The following is a 20,549-nucleotide window of genomic DNA, read 5'->3' on the forward strand; positions in this document are numbered from 1 at the left end:
TTTATGTTCCTTTTAAAGTGCATGTATTGCATTTGTTGAAGGGTTGAACATATAAGCATGTTGATTTAGAGTTGTGTTAGCCTCTGTGTTTGTCACTTCAGTTGCACCTCGTGTTCAGTGTTGTATTGTGAATGACTGAACGACGGCGGTGTCTGCCGGCGGTTTAAACTGTGGTCTGACTGTGGGCTCCTCTCTGTGCACCCTTCAGGTGGAGCGAATCGTGGACAAGAGGCGAAACAAGAAGGGTAAGTGGGAGTACCTGATTAGGTGGAAAGGTTACGGAAGTAAGGAGGACACATGGGAGCCGGAGCACCATCTACTGCACTGCGAGGAGTTTATTGACCAGTTCAACAGCTTGAGACTGCACTCACACAAACGGCCCAAAGTCCCAAAAACCCACGGGGAGCCCCTCAGCAGCAGCTACCCCGCGGCAACAGACAACTCCAGAGCCCGGTCCGAGGCGCGGAAGAAGAAAAGGTCTTTTGGCCCGGCTGTGGGGGTCAGAGCAGGAGGAGTTCCCGCCATTGGGAGTGGAGCGTCGGGGCCGACTCATAAGCAGAGGAAAGTGGGTTTAGGACCGGGAAAACACGCTTTAGGGGACAAGATAAGAAAAACTATGACATACAAGGCTCCTCCAGCAGGAGGACCGCATTTTGTTCCCCCACTGAGAGTTCCTCATAACGGGCTCCAGAACGGAGAGACGGAGCCCATTGTGTACAGGACGGCGGCCAGGTCGCACAGACTGCCGTCGGACAGAGCGGAAGGAGAACCGGGACACACGGAGAGCGCCGGACAGCAGTTCACCCCTGAACTAGGTAAGGGATTGAGAAAGCAAGTGAAATGTGGAAAATGATGTTTGCGATTAATTTGTGACACCAGTGAATTTCATATTGTATTGCTGATTGTAGTTGCAGTTATGGCCTCTGGTTAGGAAAATCTGAAAAACATCAAATCTCTTAACGTATTCTATTGTCTTGAGATATTGCACTTTTGATTTTCATGATTTAGATCAGGGGTGTCCAAAGTCGGTCCTGGAGGGCCGGAGCCCTGCATGTTTTCCATGTCTCCGTGCTTCAGCACTCCTGAATCTCATGATGATTCATGGCCAAGTCCAGCAGAAAGCCTGATAACGAGCCTCGTTGCAATCAGCTGTGTTGCAGCTGGGAGACATGGAATACATGCAGGGCTGCAGCCCTCCAGGACCGACTTTGGACACCCCTGATTTAAATGTTCAAATTATGAATGACAAAACAACAAAAATTTTAATGTTTAGTTCTGAAATTAAGTTCTTTGAAAAATCGGTTTTATTGAAATTATGGGGAAAAACAGGATTTTCTTCTGTTTTTTTTTTTTTTTTTGTTTGTTTTTTTTGGGATACATCTGAATTGATACTCAAATACTGTAATGTGGTCATTACGTATAACACAAATTTCACATCTCTGAGATCTCAACGTTCTAAACCCAGCTCCCCATCAGCGGGTGAATGATGCAACGCTGATGGATCAAATCGTGACGTCGCTGTGAACACTTGGCCGCCACAAGCCAGTTATCCTTCTGCTAATTTTTCTGACACCTACTGCTGACTTATGGTAAAATCATGGTACAGTCCTACAGTCGTGGTCTGTCTTCACACTGGAAAGCTTTCTGTGCCTAATCAGCTCGCCTTAGAACAACTACCATGTGGCCAGTGCACCGTCACAGTGAATTGGTAATATGACTGAAAACCAGACTTGTTTTCTCATGTTACAAAAATATGTTGAAAAAGGTGTTTTTGTGTGACAAAGTTTCAGACAAGCTTGAATGACTGTCAATGTGTTGAGATGAGTGTGATATTTTTGCGGAATAGCAGATGATTATCCATCTTATCTAATCTGTGGTAAATGGTGTAGCATGGCATTTTAGTTTATTAATAACATATCGCAACAACAATCTCTTCTGATTACATGATAGATTGCAGTACATATAAAAGCTTGCTGTAGTTCAGCAGGGACACATTTGAACTACAGAGAGCTATATTGTCACACTCCTTGTAAAAGCTCCTGGTGTATTTCTTTACAGCAGGGACACTTGATAACACCTTTTTATTTCATGCCTGGGTCACAGTCCAGGGCCTTAACCTGTAAAGTTAATCATTAGATGTGTTGTTTAAAAAGTCATCTTGACTTAGCGAAAGAAAAACATCCCAAATCAGAATGGAGTGCTTTCTGTCAATATTTGCATGACATTTAAAACACGCAGTGTCATGTTTTTCCCTGTAAATCCTGCTGAATAAGCATTTTGTCTCGTGTTGTGGAAGTCGTAGTTGGTCAGCGGGAGGTTAGCTCAGAAACACACACTCCTGTGGAGAGTCTGCCTTGTTTATGGCAATGAATGTTTTGTTGAATTTGTTTGTCCAACCACCATGGAACTTGCTATGCGGGACACATTGTATGATCATGTGACTCAACAGACATTCTTTTGATCATCACAACTCGGGAATAAAATGCAGCAGTTTCGTTATAAAAAGGCTCCGTTGGGAGGGTGAGATTTTGATCTGCATCATTAAATATGTTAAAAAAAAAATCTTTAAAATAAACCAATTCTGGAGGTTTCAAGTTTTGAACATGAAAAGATATGTCAAATTTCATTTTAAGCAAATATTTAAAATGCAAACTTAATGGCCATCATTAAATATCCCAATTTAATTTTCAGTTATTTTTCATAACGTATAACCTTCTTTGTCTTTTTAGATCTTTGTTGAAATTTTAAAGTACTGTCCTGTCAAATCAATCCAGCTGACTAATGACACTTGTTCAGTTTGTTGTAGAAAGTTCTCCCCATCTATATTTATGTTGAGGATGAATTTCATTTGCTTCAATTTTTCTAATGTTACCACAGAAAATATTACACTGCCTTTTTCTCATTGAGTTTGCTGTTTCTGTTTTTTTTTTTTTTTTTTGTGTGACCAACTGAAATGTCAGATCTCACTGATTTTTGAAGCAACAGATACAAAAAAGTCCTACTATATTTAAAAAAAACAAACAAAAAAGGCTAGTGTTTTTTTTTTTTTTTTTTTTTTTTTTTTTATGGGGGGGGGGGTTAGTCTGAAACGACAAAAGACAAAAAAAGGTAATTAAAACTTCCACAACGGAGCCATTGTTTTTGGTAAAAACACAGCTTTTGTCTCACTAATATTATTATTCACATTACTTTTCCTAAAAACATCACACCTTTGATTCTGTTGAGAAAACAATGTGCCTCAAGGAAATGTGTTATTAGTGGGTTGTTACAACCGTCTCATTGCTGAATGCTCCACATGAGGGACTTGTTCAGGGCCTAATGTGCCATCTTTTTTAATTCATCCATTCAAATGATGAAAGTCCACAAATAATATTGTGCTACTCAAGCTCACAGAAATATATATATGTATATATATATGTATCAGGCTGCACGGTGGCGCAGTGGTTAGCGCTCTTGCCTCACAGCAAGAAGGTCCTGGGTTCAAATACTGGCCGGGGCTCGGGGCCTTTCTGTGTGGAGTTTGCATGTTCTCCCCGTGTGTGCGTGGGTTCCCTCCGGGTACTCCGGCTTCCTCCCACGGTCCAAAAACATGCATGGTAGGTTAATTGATCACCCTAAATTGCCCCTAGGTATGAATGTGTGAGTGAATGGTTGTTTGTCTATATATGTCAGCCCTGCGACAGACTGGCGAACTGTCCAGGGTGTACCCCGCCTTCGCCCACAGCAGCTGGGATCGGCTCCAGCCACCCGCGACCCCGAAAGGTATAAAGCGGCAGAAAATGAATGAATGAATGAATATATATACATATATATATATATATATATTTTTTTTTTTTTAATACAGCAGAAATCAAAACATTGTGTGCATTGATTTTGGATCACCACACATTGCTTTAGTCAGTTGGAGTACCTCAAGTAAGATAACCCTGTTTTGAGAAATGCTGGGACGATGTATAAAAGGTAAAAAGAAAACGAAAGCAATGATTTTGAAGTTTAAAGAAGCTCAGAAGTATCTGAATTATGATAGGCTGCAAACAGAGGAAGTGAGGTGTTGTCAGAGAAAGGCGGGAGTGACTGACAATGTGATGTATGTGAGTCTGGTTCAGGACATGCATGACGACAGTGAAAGACTCGCCAAGTGTGCAATTTGACTGACATCTGGTCTAGAGGTACCGTTACAAGAGTTCCAAGCTCTTATTTTCAGTAGTGATGTATAGGGTGACAGATGAGGTCAGTCGGGAGGCTCAGTGGATTATGACCTTTGCAGATGACATTGTTTTCTACGGTGAGAGTAGAGATCAGGTGGAAACGGATCTGGAGAACCAGAGGTCTAGACACAAAAGGAATGAACATCAGCAGTCTGAACGAGAGAAAGACATCTGTAAATATGAAGTTGTAGCGATTAGAGGTAGCAAAACTGCATGAGTTCAAGTATGAAGCAGTAGTGCATCAAAGAGGAGAGGAAGAAAGCACACACAGGATGGAGTTGAAGGAGATGAGCCCTGACCTCTGTCTGGTCTGATATGTGACGGTATAGCAGCAAGAGTGAAAGGCCGAAGTTTACAAGACAGCAGTGAGCCTGCTGTGAAGCATGTTTTGAAAACAGTGGGACTGTCTAACAGACAGGAGTCTGAGCTGCATGAGGCAGAGATAAAGATGCTGGGATTTTCGTTGGGAATGGCCAGGATTAAAGACGAACAGACCGGAGAGGCCACTACGGTTGAGTAGTTTTTTGATAAAGTGAGAGAATCGGGGTTGTGATGGATTGGACATGAGGAGATAGGGCCGATATCAGAGCCGCCGAGCAGAACGAGAGGCAGAGGATCTCAGGGGAGATCCATTGATGTTATGAAGCAGGACATTGAGCCGGTTGGTGTAGCAGTGGAGGAGGCGGAGCTGGAGGAGGCCTCTCCGCTGTGGCTCATTTTCCATTTTATGATGATAATTTTTCCAAAAAAAGGCTGAAGATTAAAACTTTTGTGTACAAACAGTTTGTACAAACACACTTTGTTGACCTTTCAAAACAGGAAGTGATAAAACTGTGGGAGCATTGTAACCCTTGATCCCTATTTTTTTTTTTTTTTTTTTATTCTGATGTGGTGTTTTGTTTGGTTTTTTTCCCATTAAATTGTTTTTATGTTAAGGTCTCCTCTGTACAGAAAGTGATATTTGCCTTGTCGCCCTGTGTGTCAGGCTCCCCTCTCGCTAATGGAAAGATGCATCTGCACAGCTCAGTAAAGCGGAAGCTGGCCGAGGAGAAGGGCTACGTGTTTGACAAGCGGCTCAGGTACAACGTGCGACAGAACGAGAGCAACTGTCGATTTCGAGACATCGTTGTCAGGAAAGAGGAAGGCTTCACCCATGTCCTGCTGTCCAGCCAGACAACGGACAACAACGCTCTGACACCAGAGGTGAGCGCACAAATGTGTTGTAGTCCTGGAGTCGTGACTGTTTGTTTGGCTCTGGTGTTGTTTTACACTGTGAAGTAACAGTGCAACACGACCGACAAGTAATTGGTTTTGATTGCATCCTAGCTGCCATCGAGCTCTGTTAGGGAGAAATAAATTATAAAACTTCGCCCAGTAACTGCTGTGGAGATGCCCCGGAGCCAAGGAATGACTCCCCAACTGCTCGGGGGGAGTTTTTCAAGACACAACATCAGACAACTGTGGTTTTATTTGACAGCTGCCAGGTGTGGAAATGTTAGCTGCATGACTAACAGAGGGCAATGCTAGAACACACACACACACACACACACACACACACACACACACACACACACACACACACAAAACCCACAGTATTTTCAAAAGTACCTCCTGCCAAAGAAGGCTTCAACAAGTTTAGTAATTAGGTCCACAAATAATCCAGTGTTATGCCATCTGTTGTTACTGCAGCAAATTGCCAGCTGAACCAGTGAGGAAATTATGCCTCAAGTTCATAGGCAAGAACATTATGTAATTATTCTTCAAGAAAACCGGAGACTCTAGAGATGACTTCCAGTGATTTCCGCTGCTCGCTGTGTAGGAATAACACTCTGGGTGCTGCTAAAGACAGCCGGGTTTACGAGAACTCGTGGTGACTGCTAACATCTGCCGAACTCTGCTGATGTAAAGACATGTCTGCATGGAAAGTTCACTAGTAATATTGCAAAATCTACTATCTGACATGTTTGCTCACTTCAGTTGAAACAGGCACTTCATTGATTTATAAGCTTCAACCCGTCAAATATCGCCTGAATCAAACAGATCCTGTGTGGATGTCGTGTGGTTCGACGGTGCCTTTTCATGCCGCAATGTTGATCATGTGAAGATCAGGGCAATGCTCATTGTTTTAGGTGAAATGTTTCAGTTTTTAAAGAGATTTAAAGTCTTGGAAGATATTTATTATTCTTTACCATAACAGTCACAGAATTTACATGATTATACTTTGACCTGAAACAACAAAAAGTTTTTGTTGCATTGTGGCACATTAAAGAGCGCGTCACTATTTTTAGAGGCACTTCTGATTAGGTTTGATGATCCACCAGCTGAGTTCTCTCCACAGGCGTTTAGGGTGCATAATCTATGTCAAGCTGTGATCTCCTGTTTTTGATACAGTTTCTTACTGTTTCTTCAGCAAATTGTTTATCCGCTGCTTCCTTGATGTCAGTCAAATTCCCTCCATAAAATCACCATCCAGCGCCAGACAAACCGCATGTCCTCATTTACAATAAACCGTCACAGTGATTGAAAGGCTTGTCATAGTCGATCATTTTAACAGCGTGTCCATCATCTGTTGGAAGCTAAGTGATGTTTCGCTAACAACATGCTGCCTCGCACAGCTCGCCCTCAATGAAGCCATTAAAGGCTAATAGATCGACATGATCTGAATGGAATTCCTGCCCAGGAGTGGAACTTATACATCTGTGCTGCAGGATGTCATTTTATGACTGTCTGCTTTGGGGCTTTGTGCATTGTGATGATTCACTCATTGCGCTGGCTGCCTGCGGGAATGCAGCAGCCTGAGATCGGTTGCTCATTTCCACACTCCAATCAGCAACAAGCTGGTCCTTTTGAATTTCCCCCAGATGTATTCAGTAGCTTGCTTTTCACAGATGCATCGCAGCAGCGAAAATGACAATGTTGTTTTTGTTTTTTTGCCATCCAGTTTAAAGACTAAATCAATAAAATCTACTGACAATTTATTGAATTAACTAATAATCAACTTGTACAAATAAATACAGGACAGGCCGTTCCTGTTCATGTCATTTATATTTTTAAAATGTGCATTATAGCAGAAGTTATAACACATAAAATGATAATTTAGATAAAGTGAATTAAATTGCTTTGTATGCTGATGAAAACTGGTTTTAATTGGTCTTTCTTCCACATACTCCTTCGAGGCCCAGTAATGTAACAGGGTTAGCCGCAGATAATGGGATGGATCACAGTCATCCACCTCTGGCTCATAACTCAAAACAAACAGGATTTCCTCCTCTCGGATTGTTTGTTGTGCCTCAGATCTTCTGCAGAGGCGGTTCTGGCTTTGATACAGTGTCGTGGGTACGGCAGCCTCTCCTTCACGAGCTCTGAAGAGGCCTAAACTGTGTGTGTGCACGTGTGTCTGTCTGTGTGCGTGTGTGTGTGTGTACTTTCATGTGTGACAGTAAGCCTGTAAGCTGTGGGCTTATCAAACGGCTCGGATGGCTCCCTCTTCGTCTCTCCGTCTTTGAAGCTACAGGAACCAAAGAGTCCATGGATGTGTTTTCTGAATGGCTGCTGCTGAGAAAATCTTGAAAAATTTCCCAGAACATTTCCTTCCAAGTGCTCAATACTTGCTTTAAAAGAGAAAACCCCCTGAGTCATTTAGTGGTGCGCTCTCCGTCTCCTTTCTGGTCTGGTTTGATGAACAGTCGCTTTCTTACCTTGTACCAACGCGTTCTCATTTCCCTCTTTCATGTACTGTATACACTAACAACAAAAGCCTTGAAATGATGAAGTAAAACACAGCCGAACACAAAACAGTCATCACTTCAATTGGGATAATCTATGTGTATTTGGAGTCATTTTGTAACCTCAGAAAAACGCTGTTATTGTTCTAAGTCCCCGAAACTAACCTAATATTTGGAACTATTCTAACTTTAGCCAGAGCAGGCAGTTTTTCTCTGTATCTTTAAAGCTCCCGTCTTAGTTGGGCTCATACTGGGTGTTCTGTCAAACAGCTCATGACTAGTCAGAAGTACTGTAGTTAGAAACAATTTTCACTAAAGATCACCCTGAAGAGGCAGTTTGAGTGTGTCGCAGAAATGTCAGAATGTCACACAAACTTCAGGAAAATCGTAGGTCATTATTTGTCCACATGCACCTTCCACAACGCGCGCCTGGCAGTTATACATTTGACAGTTGGAATTCCAAAATTACAGTTGAGGGTTTTTGACAATATAAATACAGTTTCTCTTTAGTCAAGTAGTGGTTTTGCCATCAATCAAGCAAAATGGAGCCTATGAAAAGTAGAGAATGAGGATCCCAAACAGAAGAAAGACCAAACTGACCTGCCGCAGAGCAGCTTCTTGTACATTTGTACATTTTCAATTGCAGAAACTGAATTGAGAAGGATTCCAGGTGGATTTGAGTCAGCAGTGAGACACTTTTGCACAATAAGTTGAACCAATTAAAAAAAAGAAAAGAAATAAATAATCACGATTAAAGTGACAGATTTGAAAGGCCATATGACTTTTTAGTTTGACATTACCAGACATTCTCAGGCTGTGACTGCAGTCCTCTTTGGCCTCGCCTGTTGTGGGGTTTCACTGAATTTAAGCTGGTCTTCAGCTCAGAGAGAACAACTTAGTCAGCTTGAGATCAGGTAATGGAGCAGCCGAGGATTTTCCACCTGTTCTCTCTGAAAGGTCCTTCAGCTGCTCCGGCAGTGATTGTTGACGTGCAGTATGTGCCCACATCCTCGCGAGCCCTCTGGACTTGCTGTGCAGCAAGAATGCTGTTCTTCTTGCCATATAAATAATTATCTAGCCATTGACAGCATGCTACCATCGTGTCTGCCAGGTCATTTCCCATCATCCAGTTCGCCTGTGCTCTCTCACAAATTACACACAGTCGTCCAACATGCCAAGTATCCAATTGCTTTGGGGCTTAGTGTCCAAGAAGGCTTGGTCCACTCAGAATTGAAATATGGAAATCAATCCACTCATAGTAAAGCTGACACTTGTTGTTTAAATGTGGTCTTCAGAGGTTCAGGGCAGGGTGAGGGGAGCAGACATTTCTCAGCTGGTGTCGTTGGGGACTCTGGGCCGGGCGGAAGGCCTCACTTGACACTTTAAAGATTTCAGATGTGATTAGTAACATGAAGCCTTTTGGCTCACAAAGTGATGCTAATTAGTCCTCTAGATCTTGTCATACTTGATAGTTACTGAAATGCCATTGTCTCAGTTTAGCAGCTTCGTCTTCACTCTCGAGGTAGGGGAGGAGCACCTTCCCCAGATGGAGACATTAAAGTATCACAGGCTCTCATTGATGAGTGATGGGCGGAGGGATCATGAGCTGGACAGCAGTTTGGGACAGCCGGCTGCAGTAACGGTCACAGTAGAGGACTGCTGTGTTTACCGGCAGGTCTGCATCCCCACCCTCACCTCTGGGCCCGAACTCTGGGTCATGATCGAAAGAGATCGCGGCTACAAGAGGGCGTTGCTCTGTGATAGAGTGAGGAGTTCAACCATCCAGGAGAGTCAAGACACGACTCCTCCCCATTGAGAGGAGCCAGGCGAGGTGGTTCGAGCATCTGGTTAGGAAACCCCCCGGTCACTTCGTCTTAGAGGTTTACCAGGCGTGTCAGACCCCGAGGTCAGCACAGGATTTGCTGGAGAGATGGAGAGAGAGAGAGCGGTTTGGTCTGTGAGCGGCTTGACGTCCCCCCAGGAGAGCTGGAGGAAGCTGCAGGGGACAGACAGTGTCTGGGCTTCTCTATCTGTCTCTATCGCTCATCCTGCCAAGGATGGATGGAGGGAGTCTACCTGCAAAATGCAAATTTGTAAATAAATAAATTGTGACTGTTGTATTCTGAGTAAATGGCATGTCTGTAGCACTGTGGGTGAGGGGGTCCAGGTTCTCTCCCCCACACCCACACCGGTTCTCTCTATTTTCCTCTCATGCTGAGCTGAATCATGTCTTTACACTTTTTTCTACAATTAATTTTTCTTTGTTGTGAAATCAAATATCTCCAAACGTTTATTGTTCATAAGTGTCACTTTCACTGCTTTTTGTGTGTGTGTGTGTGTCTCGTTGTGTCTCAGAGTGGAGCAAACAAGCATCTGTCCATGTCTGCTTCATGTATCCGAGCAGGATGTTGATTCATCCTGTTAGAATTATGTAATTTGTGGACACACGTGCACGCGTTTATACACACACACTAACACACACACACACACACACACTCACGCATAATTGTGTGTGCTTCCACCAATAAAGTAACCATATCACCTTTGGGAATAACTCGCTTTGTGCTCCGTTGAACAACCGTAGATCTCCACACCTTGGATCTCAACACACTTTTGTCTCATGACCAATATAAATGTGCACACACACACACACACACACACACACACACACACACACACACACACACACATACAGAGAGACAGAGATAACACATCCTTTTTAAACTGGGGACAGATTATGTGCTCGGTGAGACATAGAGAATTAAGTTCACTTTGAGGTTGAATGGTTAATATGGGTCATGGGTGATAATCTGATTAAAATGCTGCAGCGGAGTGTGCAGCCTGACAGTAGACGGTGATGTGGTGTTGGAGGCCGACTGGAGGTTCAAGAGGAGATTTTATCAGGACGGCTGACTGACAATGTCGGCTCACTTCTTCGTCATCGCTTGGCTCGAAGGGCCAGACGTTGCAAATGCTAAAAGATGCATTTATGATATTTACTGGCAAGGTGAAACTCTGCTCTCTTGAGTCTAATTATAGGAGGTGTCATACTGAATATTTCAGACGTTATGTTTAATATTCAACTACATTCTGAATGTACAGTTTCCTTTCAGTGGCACATAACCTATTTTTAAAACAAAGAAAGTTGCACCAATACTTAATCACACGCCTTTACCTGTCATTCAGATTACTGCAGTTGCCTTTTAGAATAGACTACCCTCAAAAACAAGCGTTATACCCAGGATGCTGCAGTCAGACTTTCAAGTAAAACAAAGAAAAGGGATCCCAGTCCTCCAAGGCCAAAGGCAATGCATTAGTATCTTTCAGGGCTGATTTTAAGACTCTTCCGTCGGTGTTTGGACTCTTAATGGCCTCACTCATCATCACATCAGAGACTTTCTACTTCCTCTTACAGCCAAATCGCTCCTGTCCAGCATGGAGTTTCTTTTCACTGTGTCTTGTGTCTCACTGGAAAACACCAGTGAGCCGTTCCTCTGTTCTCATACTTTTTGACTTTGAAACTGCAAATCTTCAGGTAGAGATGCCAAACACTCCCTAAATCGGAAAGAAAAATGAAGACCATTCTGTGGATGGATTCTTTCCACAGTTTTGATATTTATATATAATTTTTTTTTTTTAAAGTGAAATCTATTAATTTCTTTTCATATATTGGTTGAAGGTTGTTTGTTGTTTTGCTGCTTCATTAATGTCACTGTTCTTTTTAGTTTTTGGTTGTGAATACTGATGGCTTGGACATATTTGTAGGAAAAAACATTCTGAATTAAAAATCACAACAACATTATTATCCACTCTTGCTACACACACACACACACACACACTCAGCAGTGCATATATTCAATGAAGCTTTATGAATTAATGAAGGTAATGATTCGGAATCTATGAGTTCATCTTTCCTTTCTTGTCTGAGCCCAGACGGTAACCTCTCCTCCTCTCCCTCTTCAGATCATGAAGGAGGTCTGTCGAGCTTTGGGGAACGCAGCTGCCGATGACAGTAAGTTACTGCTGCTCAGCTCTGTGGGGACCGTCTTCTGCAGCGGCCTGGAGCCATCCTATTTGATCGGGCGTCTGTCCACCGATCGCAGAAAAGAGAGCAGCCGCATCGCCGACGCCGTTCGGTAAGAACAGATCCTGCCGCCGCAGCCCGGCGCTCTTTTATCAGTCACCATTAGTCCTTCACGGGGCCGATACTGATTGTTCTGCGACCCCTTCAGGGACTTTGTGTTGGCATTCATCCACTTCAAGAAACCCATTGTGGTTGCAATAAACGGGCCGGCGCTGGGCCTGGGGGCGTCCATCCTGCCGCTGTGCGACGTGGTGTGGGCCAGTGAGAGGGCCTGGTTTCAGACGCCATGCGCCGCGCTTCACCTCACCCCCTCCGGATGCTCCTCCTACACCTTCCCTCAGATACTGGGCGTCGCTCTGGTAGGTGGCAGGGAAAATGCCCCGCAGCTTAACCTTCTGAGTGTTTAAGCAAAGCAGTTCTTTGACAGATTTTAACGTTTTCATGCAGGCCAATGAGATGCTGTTCTGTGGAAGAAAGCTCACGGCTCAGGAAGCCTGCAGCCGAGGGCTGGTGTCGCAGGTCTTCTGGCCAACCACATTCAACCAGGAAGTGATGCTTCGAGTGAAGGAAATGGCGTCATGCAATGCCCTGGTAGGACCTGGTAGAGTGGAAAAACCGTCTTTTAAATATAGGCAGATAATCTAACTCCCTCCTGTGTTCATTTAAAAGGTTTTAGAAGAATCCAAATGCCTGGTGAGGAGCATCCTCATGTCCGTTCTGGAGGAAGTGAACGAGAAGGAGTGCCAGATGCTGAAGCAGCTGTGGTGTTCAACCAAAGGTCTGGAGGCGCTCTTCAGTTACCTCCACAACAAGACGCACGAGAAGTGATCCTCCACGCACTGACGGCCCGGGCCTGGCCGCGCGGGTCTGAAGCTACCTATGGAAGGACGACAACTATGCTGTGATCTCAAAGTGCATTATGGGTCTTTGTTTGCATCCGTCGGCTGAGTGGATTCTCTTGATCCCTGTTTACTTACAGTTCAAATTCCGTCTTGTTTTTGTAAAGCAGCTTTTCTACGGGGCTCCCTGAAGTCCACATGTCCATCCTCTACATTGAAACGGTCTCAGAGCAAAGGGCCAAATGAGCATTGCTTCAACGCAGGGAGGCGCAGCGTTTCTCTGTATCTATGTGACGCTGAATCATCAGGATGTCTGAATGCACATGATAAAGTGATAATAATATATATGAATTTATATTTATTTCTAGCGTGTAGAAGAGTCGCTCTCTGTACATGCATTTTGGAGGATTTCTTTTAGTTGCCTGTTTTATTTGTGTGTGTGTGTGTGTGTGTGTGTGTGTGTGTGTGTGTGTGTGTGTGTGTGTGTGTGTGTGTGTGTGTGTGTGTGTGTGTGTGTGTGTGTGTGTGTGTGTGTGTGTGTGTGTGTGTGTGTGTGTGTGTGTGTGTGTGTGTGTGTGTGTGTATAAACCAAAGTTTGCATGAGGACTCGGCTTGCTCCTTAACATGCACATTCCCTTTTGTCTTGATGGACTGAAGCAAACCCTCCACACTGGAGATTCTCATCCAGTGATGCATTTTTATTTGACGGTAAAAGAACGTACAATCTGTCTGGGTGATTGCAACAAAAAAATTGACACTTTTTTTTTTTAAACACTTTGATTTGTTCTTTATACTGTAAAAAAAAATCTAAGTCACTGTGCAGAAATTTACTTTTCCAGTTAGTGCATCTTCATTAGCAGTTAACGATATTCTTCTGTTTAGTAAAACAAAGCTGTCTGATTTTGGAAATGTCTTTACAATAATGTTTGATTCTTTTTAACACGCCATAAAACAGACCAGCAGTCAGAACCTTTCATTTACTCGGAGATAATCTGCTTGACATCTAGATTTTAATGCCAAGTAAAACACATTTGATTTTTATTTGCAAGTTTAAAAAAAAATAATTGGGTAAAAGTGTCATGTGTAGAATAGCACTAAATATATGGGAATAAATAAGGAGATGGCACATATCACAGGAGATAAAAGAAGATTAACTGCATCCCATCTCGTACTGTGATGGTTTGCATGACATGGTTTCCCGTTTTCAATGCAGATTGTAGCTGTGTGAAACGTGTGTCTGTTTTTATTTATTCAACTTTGTTTCCTTCCTTTTTTTCAAGAAAACCAGATGATTATGTTCATAAAACCTTACAGCTATATTTCTTAGTTGTGTGTTCATAGGGCTCACTAAACGCACCATGTCCTCAGTGTTGTCGGTGAACAATATTGTGACATTGAAACTTTTGTGTCACTGGAGTCGACCCTGTCCTTACCTGCATGTGGTAACTCTAGATTTCAATACGTTTTATATTGCGATGTGTATCATATTTAGGGATCTATTTTGTTTTACCAAAATGTAAATGTGTGTAGGTCTGTGTAAATTGTTTTGTAAAACTTGTCCCTTTTTGCAGTTATACACATGCAGTACAGAATAATATTATATATGTAAATGTAGATTGTTTTTCTGTAACTACTTGCATGTAATATACTGTATAAATGTGATGGCTGTCTTAATACCTTGTGCTCCAGGGTATGTTTTGTACCAGCATTGTAAGTATTGTTAGAAATGTTGCCGTTTATTTTTGTATTTATTTGAAGGAACTGGTTGTGCAGTGCCATGTGGTTTCCTTTGCTCCTCTAATCACACTTTCTAAATTAAACTTTGATGAGCAACCTGTGTCGGCACCGAATTCTAATACCAAAATCCAAACACTATTGTCGCACAAAAGTTTACTTTTGAAAGCACCAACGTCAGAGTAGCCTTTTGCTTTAAATCATTCAGAGGCATGTTAAATAATTTGGAATATTTGATGTTTTATTTAGATTCATCACTATAAATTATAATTATACCTGAGCCCTGGAGAACTTAATCTCTGTCCTTATTATTCGCATACTCAAAATATTTGCAGACTGATTTGTGGGGTTTTTTTTCCAGTGAATCTACTCCCTGTATTCACTCCAATTTTATTTATCAGTCAGTAAAAACTAGCTTCTGTCCCCAGTGTCTGATTTTGTCAGGAGAGGTGGCGACTTGCAGTGCAGCTTCTGTAAAGCGTCGCAAATTATTCAGGTCTGCTGAATGTTAATTACACTGATCCTCTGAAACAGGGGGTTTTATGTATTTATTCATTTATTTATTTTAAAATTTTCCTCTGTGTGCAACCTAAAGTAGAAGAAGCATGTTGCTTTGAGAAACACTGATTCGTCTCCTGGAGTCCAGATGGAAATCACCACCTGAGCGTGTTTCAGGTTTACTTGATCGAGGAGTGTCTAAAATCAAAAATCTTCTGTCAGATATTTATTATAAACAACAAATCTTTAGTCACATTTCTGTATTTTTCTTTGCTCCTCACCACTGCAACCTGTGTGTATTTACAAATTCATCCTTTTTTCCTTCCCTGCATCGTCTGAAAGCACACCTTAGGGTGCCTTATAGTTTAAATATCTGTCAATCATTGATCAATACATCGTGATGGGTCGAGTGATGTGCTTCAAATAAATTATTAAAAAACAAACGGCACTTTCATGTGTTTTTTTTCTCAATACCACTGATATTTTGTCTCTTATTTATACAGTTCAAACATCAGACAATGCTCAAAAATATCTTGAATGCAAATTTGGTTTAGTTCAGAGTAAAGAAACCTTGATAAAACTCCGTGCGCGCGTGCGTGTGTGTGTGTGTGTGTGTGTGAGTGATTGATGACTAGGGAGGTTTGTCCTCGTGGTTCCCAAACTTTCTTTTTTGAGAATAAAAACTTTTCGGGTTTTCACACAGCTTCAGCTTGCAAAGCTTCAAATATTCATTCAACATTTTAACCCAAAAAATGAACAAAACAGTCACTCCTTCTCCTGCTGCTTACTTTGCTCACCTGAGTTCAGACTGCAGCCGTGTTTACGTTCAACACATCATTATCCTCAAGATATTAGAAAAGTGTTTCTTTTAAACGTAATTCTTTTGACATTTAGAAGGTAAATGCTGACTCTTCTATAGTTAAGACATGAAATTATTAAACTCCTTAAAATCGTGAGAGATTAGCAACCCCCTGTGAATCTCCCCTCACCTGGAAGTCGCTGTTCTCTGGTTATCTGGGATCCACTCCTGTCCCTCTGACTCCCAGCTGGATCAAGTTAGACTGAACATATGTTCTCAGTTCTCTCTCATCTTTCCACTGTCACCTGGAAGAAGGATGCTTTGTTCTCAAAAAAAAAAAAAAAAAAACTGAAATGAGTGGATTCTTCAGTGAACAAGTAGCTTCACTTTATTTGAAAATAATTCGATCGAATCAATATGATTCCTCATTCAAACAAAACAATACGGACTGTGTTCATGTGGAGTTAGGTTGTAGCTTTCTCTGGTACCAGAACATTCTTCAGGTGTCACAGCGCTTGGCTGCAGTTTAATCAAGAAGATCATCAAAACTAACTAGTGATTTCAATGTTTTATAATCTGCAGCTCTTTTTAACGTTGCACAGTTGTTTAAATATCAGAAATAAGCAAAGATATATCAAATAATCAGCATGATCAAACAGGTTGAACAATCCATGGATATTCCTCGGAACTCAGAGGGAAAACTCTTGAGTTTAGCACATGCGATGACTACATATTTCGGGAAATTTGCAACAAAACTGTTTTCATTTACGTCACAATGGGCATTAATCATAAGTGAGACGTGCTCTAAAAACGGTTTATTTTTCTTGGCTGACAGCCTCATGATGACGCATCTTTGGCTTTCCTCTAAATGTTAGACAAAGAAGCCCAGATAGTATCCACCAATGGTTCAACTTGTTGCAACATTAACCCCAAATAGATGATAATTTACTTAAAAATATCTTCCCACAGAACACCAGAGCCACAACTTTTTATTTTGGGCTCTTTGAGACAAAGAGTTTGGAGACAGAAGCAGTAAAATCTGTACAGGTAAGAACAGAGGTAAGGCAGGATACTAAACTTCTGCATGACTTTAAAAGTAAGAGAACATCCGCAGTGAGATAACTCAGATCACTTCATCTGAGAATGGTCAGCATGTTTGATCCGGTCTAAAACTGTATCCTGGAAGAAGTCTGAGTGGTTTCTTCAGCCTCGGCAGCGGTGAGTTAAATGAGGAGAGGACAGCCTGTGTTTGACAGCTGCTTCAGGGATTAAGGGAGGAGAGGGTGAGAAACTGGGTTTTGGCCAGCCAGCAGGTTAAACTCTGTTAATACGACTGACTCAGAACTGAACTGAGGAAAATTTCATGAATGTAAAACCCTGCATTTCTCTTAACTTAAAATGAAAATGTTTTCATTGAATCAGCTTTTTGAAACAGACACCAGGTTGTATTTCATACGCGCAACATATCAGCATGTCTAGGTCTGTTTAAGGCCAAATTCACATTTACACTCTAAGATTGTGATACTTACTGAGCCAAAGCAGGTTATTAAACATGTCAAAAGTCCTCTCATGTTCATAAAACCTGCATATGGGTGCATGTATGCCACCTGCTGAGCTGGAGTGTAAGTACAGCAGGTGCTGAAAATACACAGGTACATCCCAAATAATGGCTTTGTCACTTATTTCCATACTCATTTTTGAAATTTCTAATTACAACAATGGCCTCTGATTGGACTTAAACTATATTTTAGATACAGCATTCTTCATTTTCAACACTTTAAAGGCTTTAAATATTTTAAGTTATGTGCAATGAATATAAAATGTATATGAAACTTTCACTGAACCGACTTTTTGGAAAATAGGAAATGAATTTTTTGGAGGGGGACACACCTGTAAGTTATAATGAGCTACAAACTGAACCTGGACTCCATCAGCCTCTATAGCTGCACAGTGAAGTGTCAAAGCAAAAACACAGCTGAATCAAACCGTCTATTCTCAGAGTTACAAATCCTCCATAATCTCAGCACAATAAGAGAAGAGAAAACCTTTAAAGCAGCGTCATGCTGAGTTCAATGTCCAGTACAAGTGACAACATTAGAATAACTTGTCCTTCACAGAGGCTCCTTCGGTCCTTCTCTCAGCTTCTTTTTCATCTCTTTTGCGTGCTGCTTGCTGCGCTCTCGCTTTTCCAGTCTCTGTTGAATAAGAAAGAAAAGTCAAGAACTGAAGGATCTTTTATCCGAGCAGTATTTTTGTTTGTTTCACAAAGGGGAATAAAATCAGTAACAGACTGACCTCCTTCTTCAGGCACTCCCGCATCGCCCGGTCCACGTCATTACACGTCCCGAAGAACTTCAGGACTTTGTGCTGGTAGACCCACAGAGTTTTCATTTGATAACATGTTTACAGCACAGGGAAAGCATAAGTGGTGGGTGTGAGGGTGACGTACCTCCTGGTGACACTGCCTCAGAAGGGTTATTAGCTCATTACACTCGTCCGTGTGCAGGTGAGGCGACAGGTCCGGGTGCATTCTGAGTTAAGGTCTTACTGAAACACTGCAGCAGGACTGAAAAACCACAAGAGAAACGGGCCACTGAATAATCATGAAGAAGGTACGCTCACACAATCGGCCTACAGATGACTATTCAAATTTATTATCATTACATATACAGAACTGCAGAGTAGAGAAAATTCATTTGACATCCCATCCAGAAATGCAACATAATAAGCATTGTTAATGTATACAAAGAAAATCGGTGATTATAAAAATATACATATACATGTACAGGAAAAGGAAAAAGGAACCCTGGTTATGTGATTCACCAGCTAGAAGACGATGGTTGGACTGACACTGTCAGATATACAGATATAGGCATTGTGTATAGGTAAATGTAGATTACTAAACTCTCAGCAGGATCACAGCTTCCATGATGGCGTGGTGGAATCCAGACAGCATAGGTAATCTGATTAGCATCCCCATGCGCACCTCAGTTCTCGCTGGTTCTGAGCAATGCCAATCATGATATAATGGCACTATCTGCAACTATACTTTAAAAATATCCCTACCGTGAAATAAATACATGAAACACTCACTGATAAGACACACCTCTTAAAGTGCTTAATGAATAATTTCAATCAAAAGTATCTGGAGCTATTTTTTAAATTGTATTTAGCCTATTTGTGATTTAAACTAATTGTTTTGGGTTTTTTTAAGACAACAATGCTAAGAGATCTAGTAGCAAGGTGAATCTGAAATGCCAGGGCTTCAACAGTCCTCTATTTGATCAAAGTATGAGAGTGATGAATGGAGTTATCAGTCAGCACACAGCTGTAGTTTTTTGGAAGCATGGCAGGAAATGTGATGCAGCAAACAGTCATCCAATTAGATTAGTCAGTCACCACAAAGTTTCTGGATCTTTTAAAGGAATACACCATGACCAGGGACTTTTTAGGAGGTGAAAAACAACAACAGAACTACATTAAGCAAATTCAGACCAGAAGCCTTATGTGATGGTTTCCCGTGTTTGGAGGTAGTTCCTTTGGACATAATGCAGCTTCGCCTTCATCATCATCATCACCACAGTGGGTAATTTGCCTCCATCCCACCATCATGAGTGGCATCACTGGCTGCTTTCACTTTTGGCACTTGTGAGTGCTTCATGCTAACATGCTCTGTGAAACCACCTTCCAAGGACACGCTTTCTGAAGGATACTAACGCCTCCCCATCCCTCTCCCTCCTGAGCTGTCATTGTGGTGGTGGGGTTTGTTTTTCCAGGCCACACTTACCTGCAGACACAGAGACAGCAGAGACAGTATCAGCACTGTGGGAAATACAGCTTCAGACCATTGTGAGCTCGTGAACACAGACCTACAGCTGACCCTGGCTCGTGCTCGGTCATTCCAACAGTTGGCTCTTTACCTAACAGTTTAGGAAAACACCGCGGCCTGCGGGCTGAGTGTAACTTACCGGAGGAAAATCGGTGTCATGGGAGAAGTTTCCCTCAGTGTAATGTCACTGTAGCTAACTGACAGGCCTCGGCTAATATCAAGGCTAACTACTGGACAACCGGACAATTAGAGCTGTTTCCCCGATCGCTTCACTGTATGATGACAGTATAAAGGATGATGCTATCTAAGAGGTCGGAATTAAATCTGCTGGCCTTGCATTAGCACCAGTTGTTTACTACAAAGACAAAGCGCTCCTGGAGGACATGCCCCCTGACAGAACCACTACGAGCTTTCATAACTGCACCGGCAGCGCGTTGAGTGACACGAGTCAACAGCCAATCAGCGCCCGCTTGGCTCAGACCGTAACCAATGGCGTTCACGTCTCCCATGGAGGCTGGGACTGTGATGACGTAAATCTCTGGGAGAACAAGAGGATTCCCCCTGTATTCCTTCTGGTTTTGTCCAGTTTGATCTGCGTGTACTTGTATATGTTTACATTTTATGTATTTGGTGTAAGTTCACTTCCCATGTATTTTAATTACCACTGCCGTTAAAAACCATAGACTAGAGATAGAAACAGAAACAGAAAGCTGATCATCTTTATCCAATGTGCTGCAAACTGGAGAACTGCTCCTCTCAGTGCAAATGAATTAAAAGTAACAAATGTGTACAGCACTTTGACTGAAAGCACTTTTTAAATGATTTATTTATTG

General features: G+C 42.1%; 2 protein-coding genes across 4 annotated transcripts in view; one reads left to right on the top strand and one right to left on the bottom strand.

The window, feature by feature from the left end:
• Positions 1-20,549, top strand: part of LOC115406291 (chromodomain Y-like protein 2) — a 56,281-nt gene that overhangs the window by 24,654 nt on the left and 11,078 nt on the right. The window contains exons 2-7 of one of the 2 annotated variants that reach the window (XR_003933526.1): positions 209-815; positions 5,194-5,411; positions 11,897-12,069; positions 12,166-12,376; positions 12,465-12,608; positions 12,687-14,692. Coding sequence is in view for 1 of the 2 variants with exons in the window: in XM_030116242.1 (XP_029972102.1) it covers positions 209-815; positions 5,194-5,411; positions 11,897-12,069; positions 12,166-12,376; positions 12,465-12,608; positions 12,687-12,845 (1,512 nt within the window). In the remaining variant the exon portion in view is untranslated. Of the gene's footprint in view, positions 1-208; positions 816-5,193; positions 5,412-11,896; positions 12,070-12,165; positions 12,377-12,464; positions 12,609-12,686; positions 15,521-20,549 lie in introns of those variants that run through there. The other variant, XM_030116242.1, reaches the window with a different exon arrangement.
• On the bottom strand, positions 16,246-20,124 carry cmc2 (C-x(9)-C motif containing 2). Of its 2 annotated transcripts, XM_030116531.1 has the most exons (5): positions 19,856-20,124; positions 19,601-19,674; positions 18,337-18,407; positions 18,183-18,254; positions 16,246-18,082 (listed from the first exon to the last, which is right to left on the bottom strand). In XM_030116531.1, the coding sequence occupies exons 2-5, from the start codon at positions 19,635-19,637 to the stop codon at positions 17,999-18,001; spliced, it is 264 nt and encodes an 87-aa protein (XP_029972391.1). In that variant the 5' UTR covers positions 19,638-19,674; positions 19,856-20,124; the 3' UTR covers positions 16,246-17,998. The 2 variants fall into 2 exon arrangements, with proteins under 2 accessions (XP_029972391.1, XP_029972468.1); XM_030116608.1 differs by lacking the exon at positions 19,601-19,674 and having other exon boundaries at positions 18,337-18,453.

Source organism: Salarias fasciatus, chromosome 1 (assembly GCF_902148845.1).
Source record: "Salarias fasciatus chromosome 1, fSalaFa1.1, whole genome shotgun sequence".
Taxonomy (NCBI): Eukaryota; Metazoa; Chordata; class Actinopteri; order Blenniiformes; family Blenniidae; genus Salarias; species Salarias fasciatus.

Coding starts and splice junctions, on each gene's coding strand:
- cmc2 (XM_030116531.1), bottom strand. CDS start 19,637: ATGACAGCTCAGGAGGGAGAGGGATGGGGAGGCGTTA. Junction 18,408..19,600: donor AGAGGGATGGGGAGGCGTTA/GTATCCTTCAGA, acceptor GAATGCACCCGG/ACCTGTCGCCTCACCTGCAC. Junction 18,255..18,336: donor TGAGGCAGTGTCACCAGGAG/GTACGTCACCCT, acceptor TGGGTCTACCAG/CACAAAGTCCTGAAGTTCTT.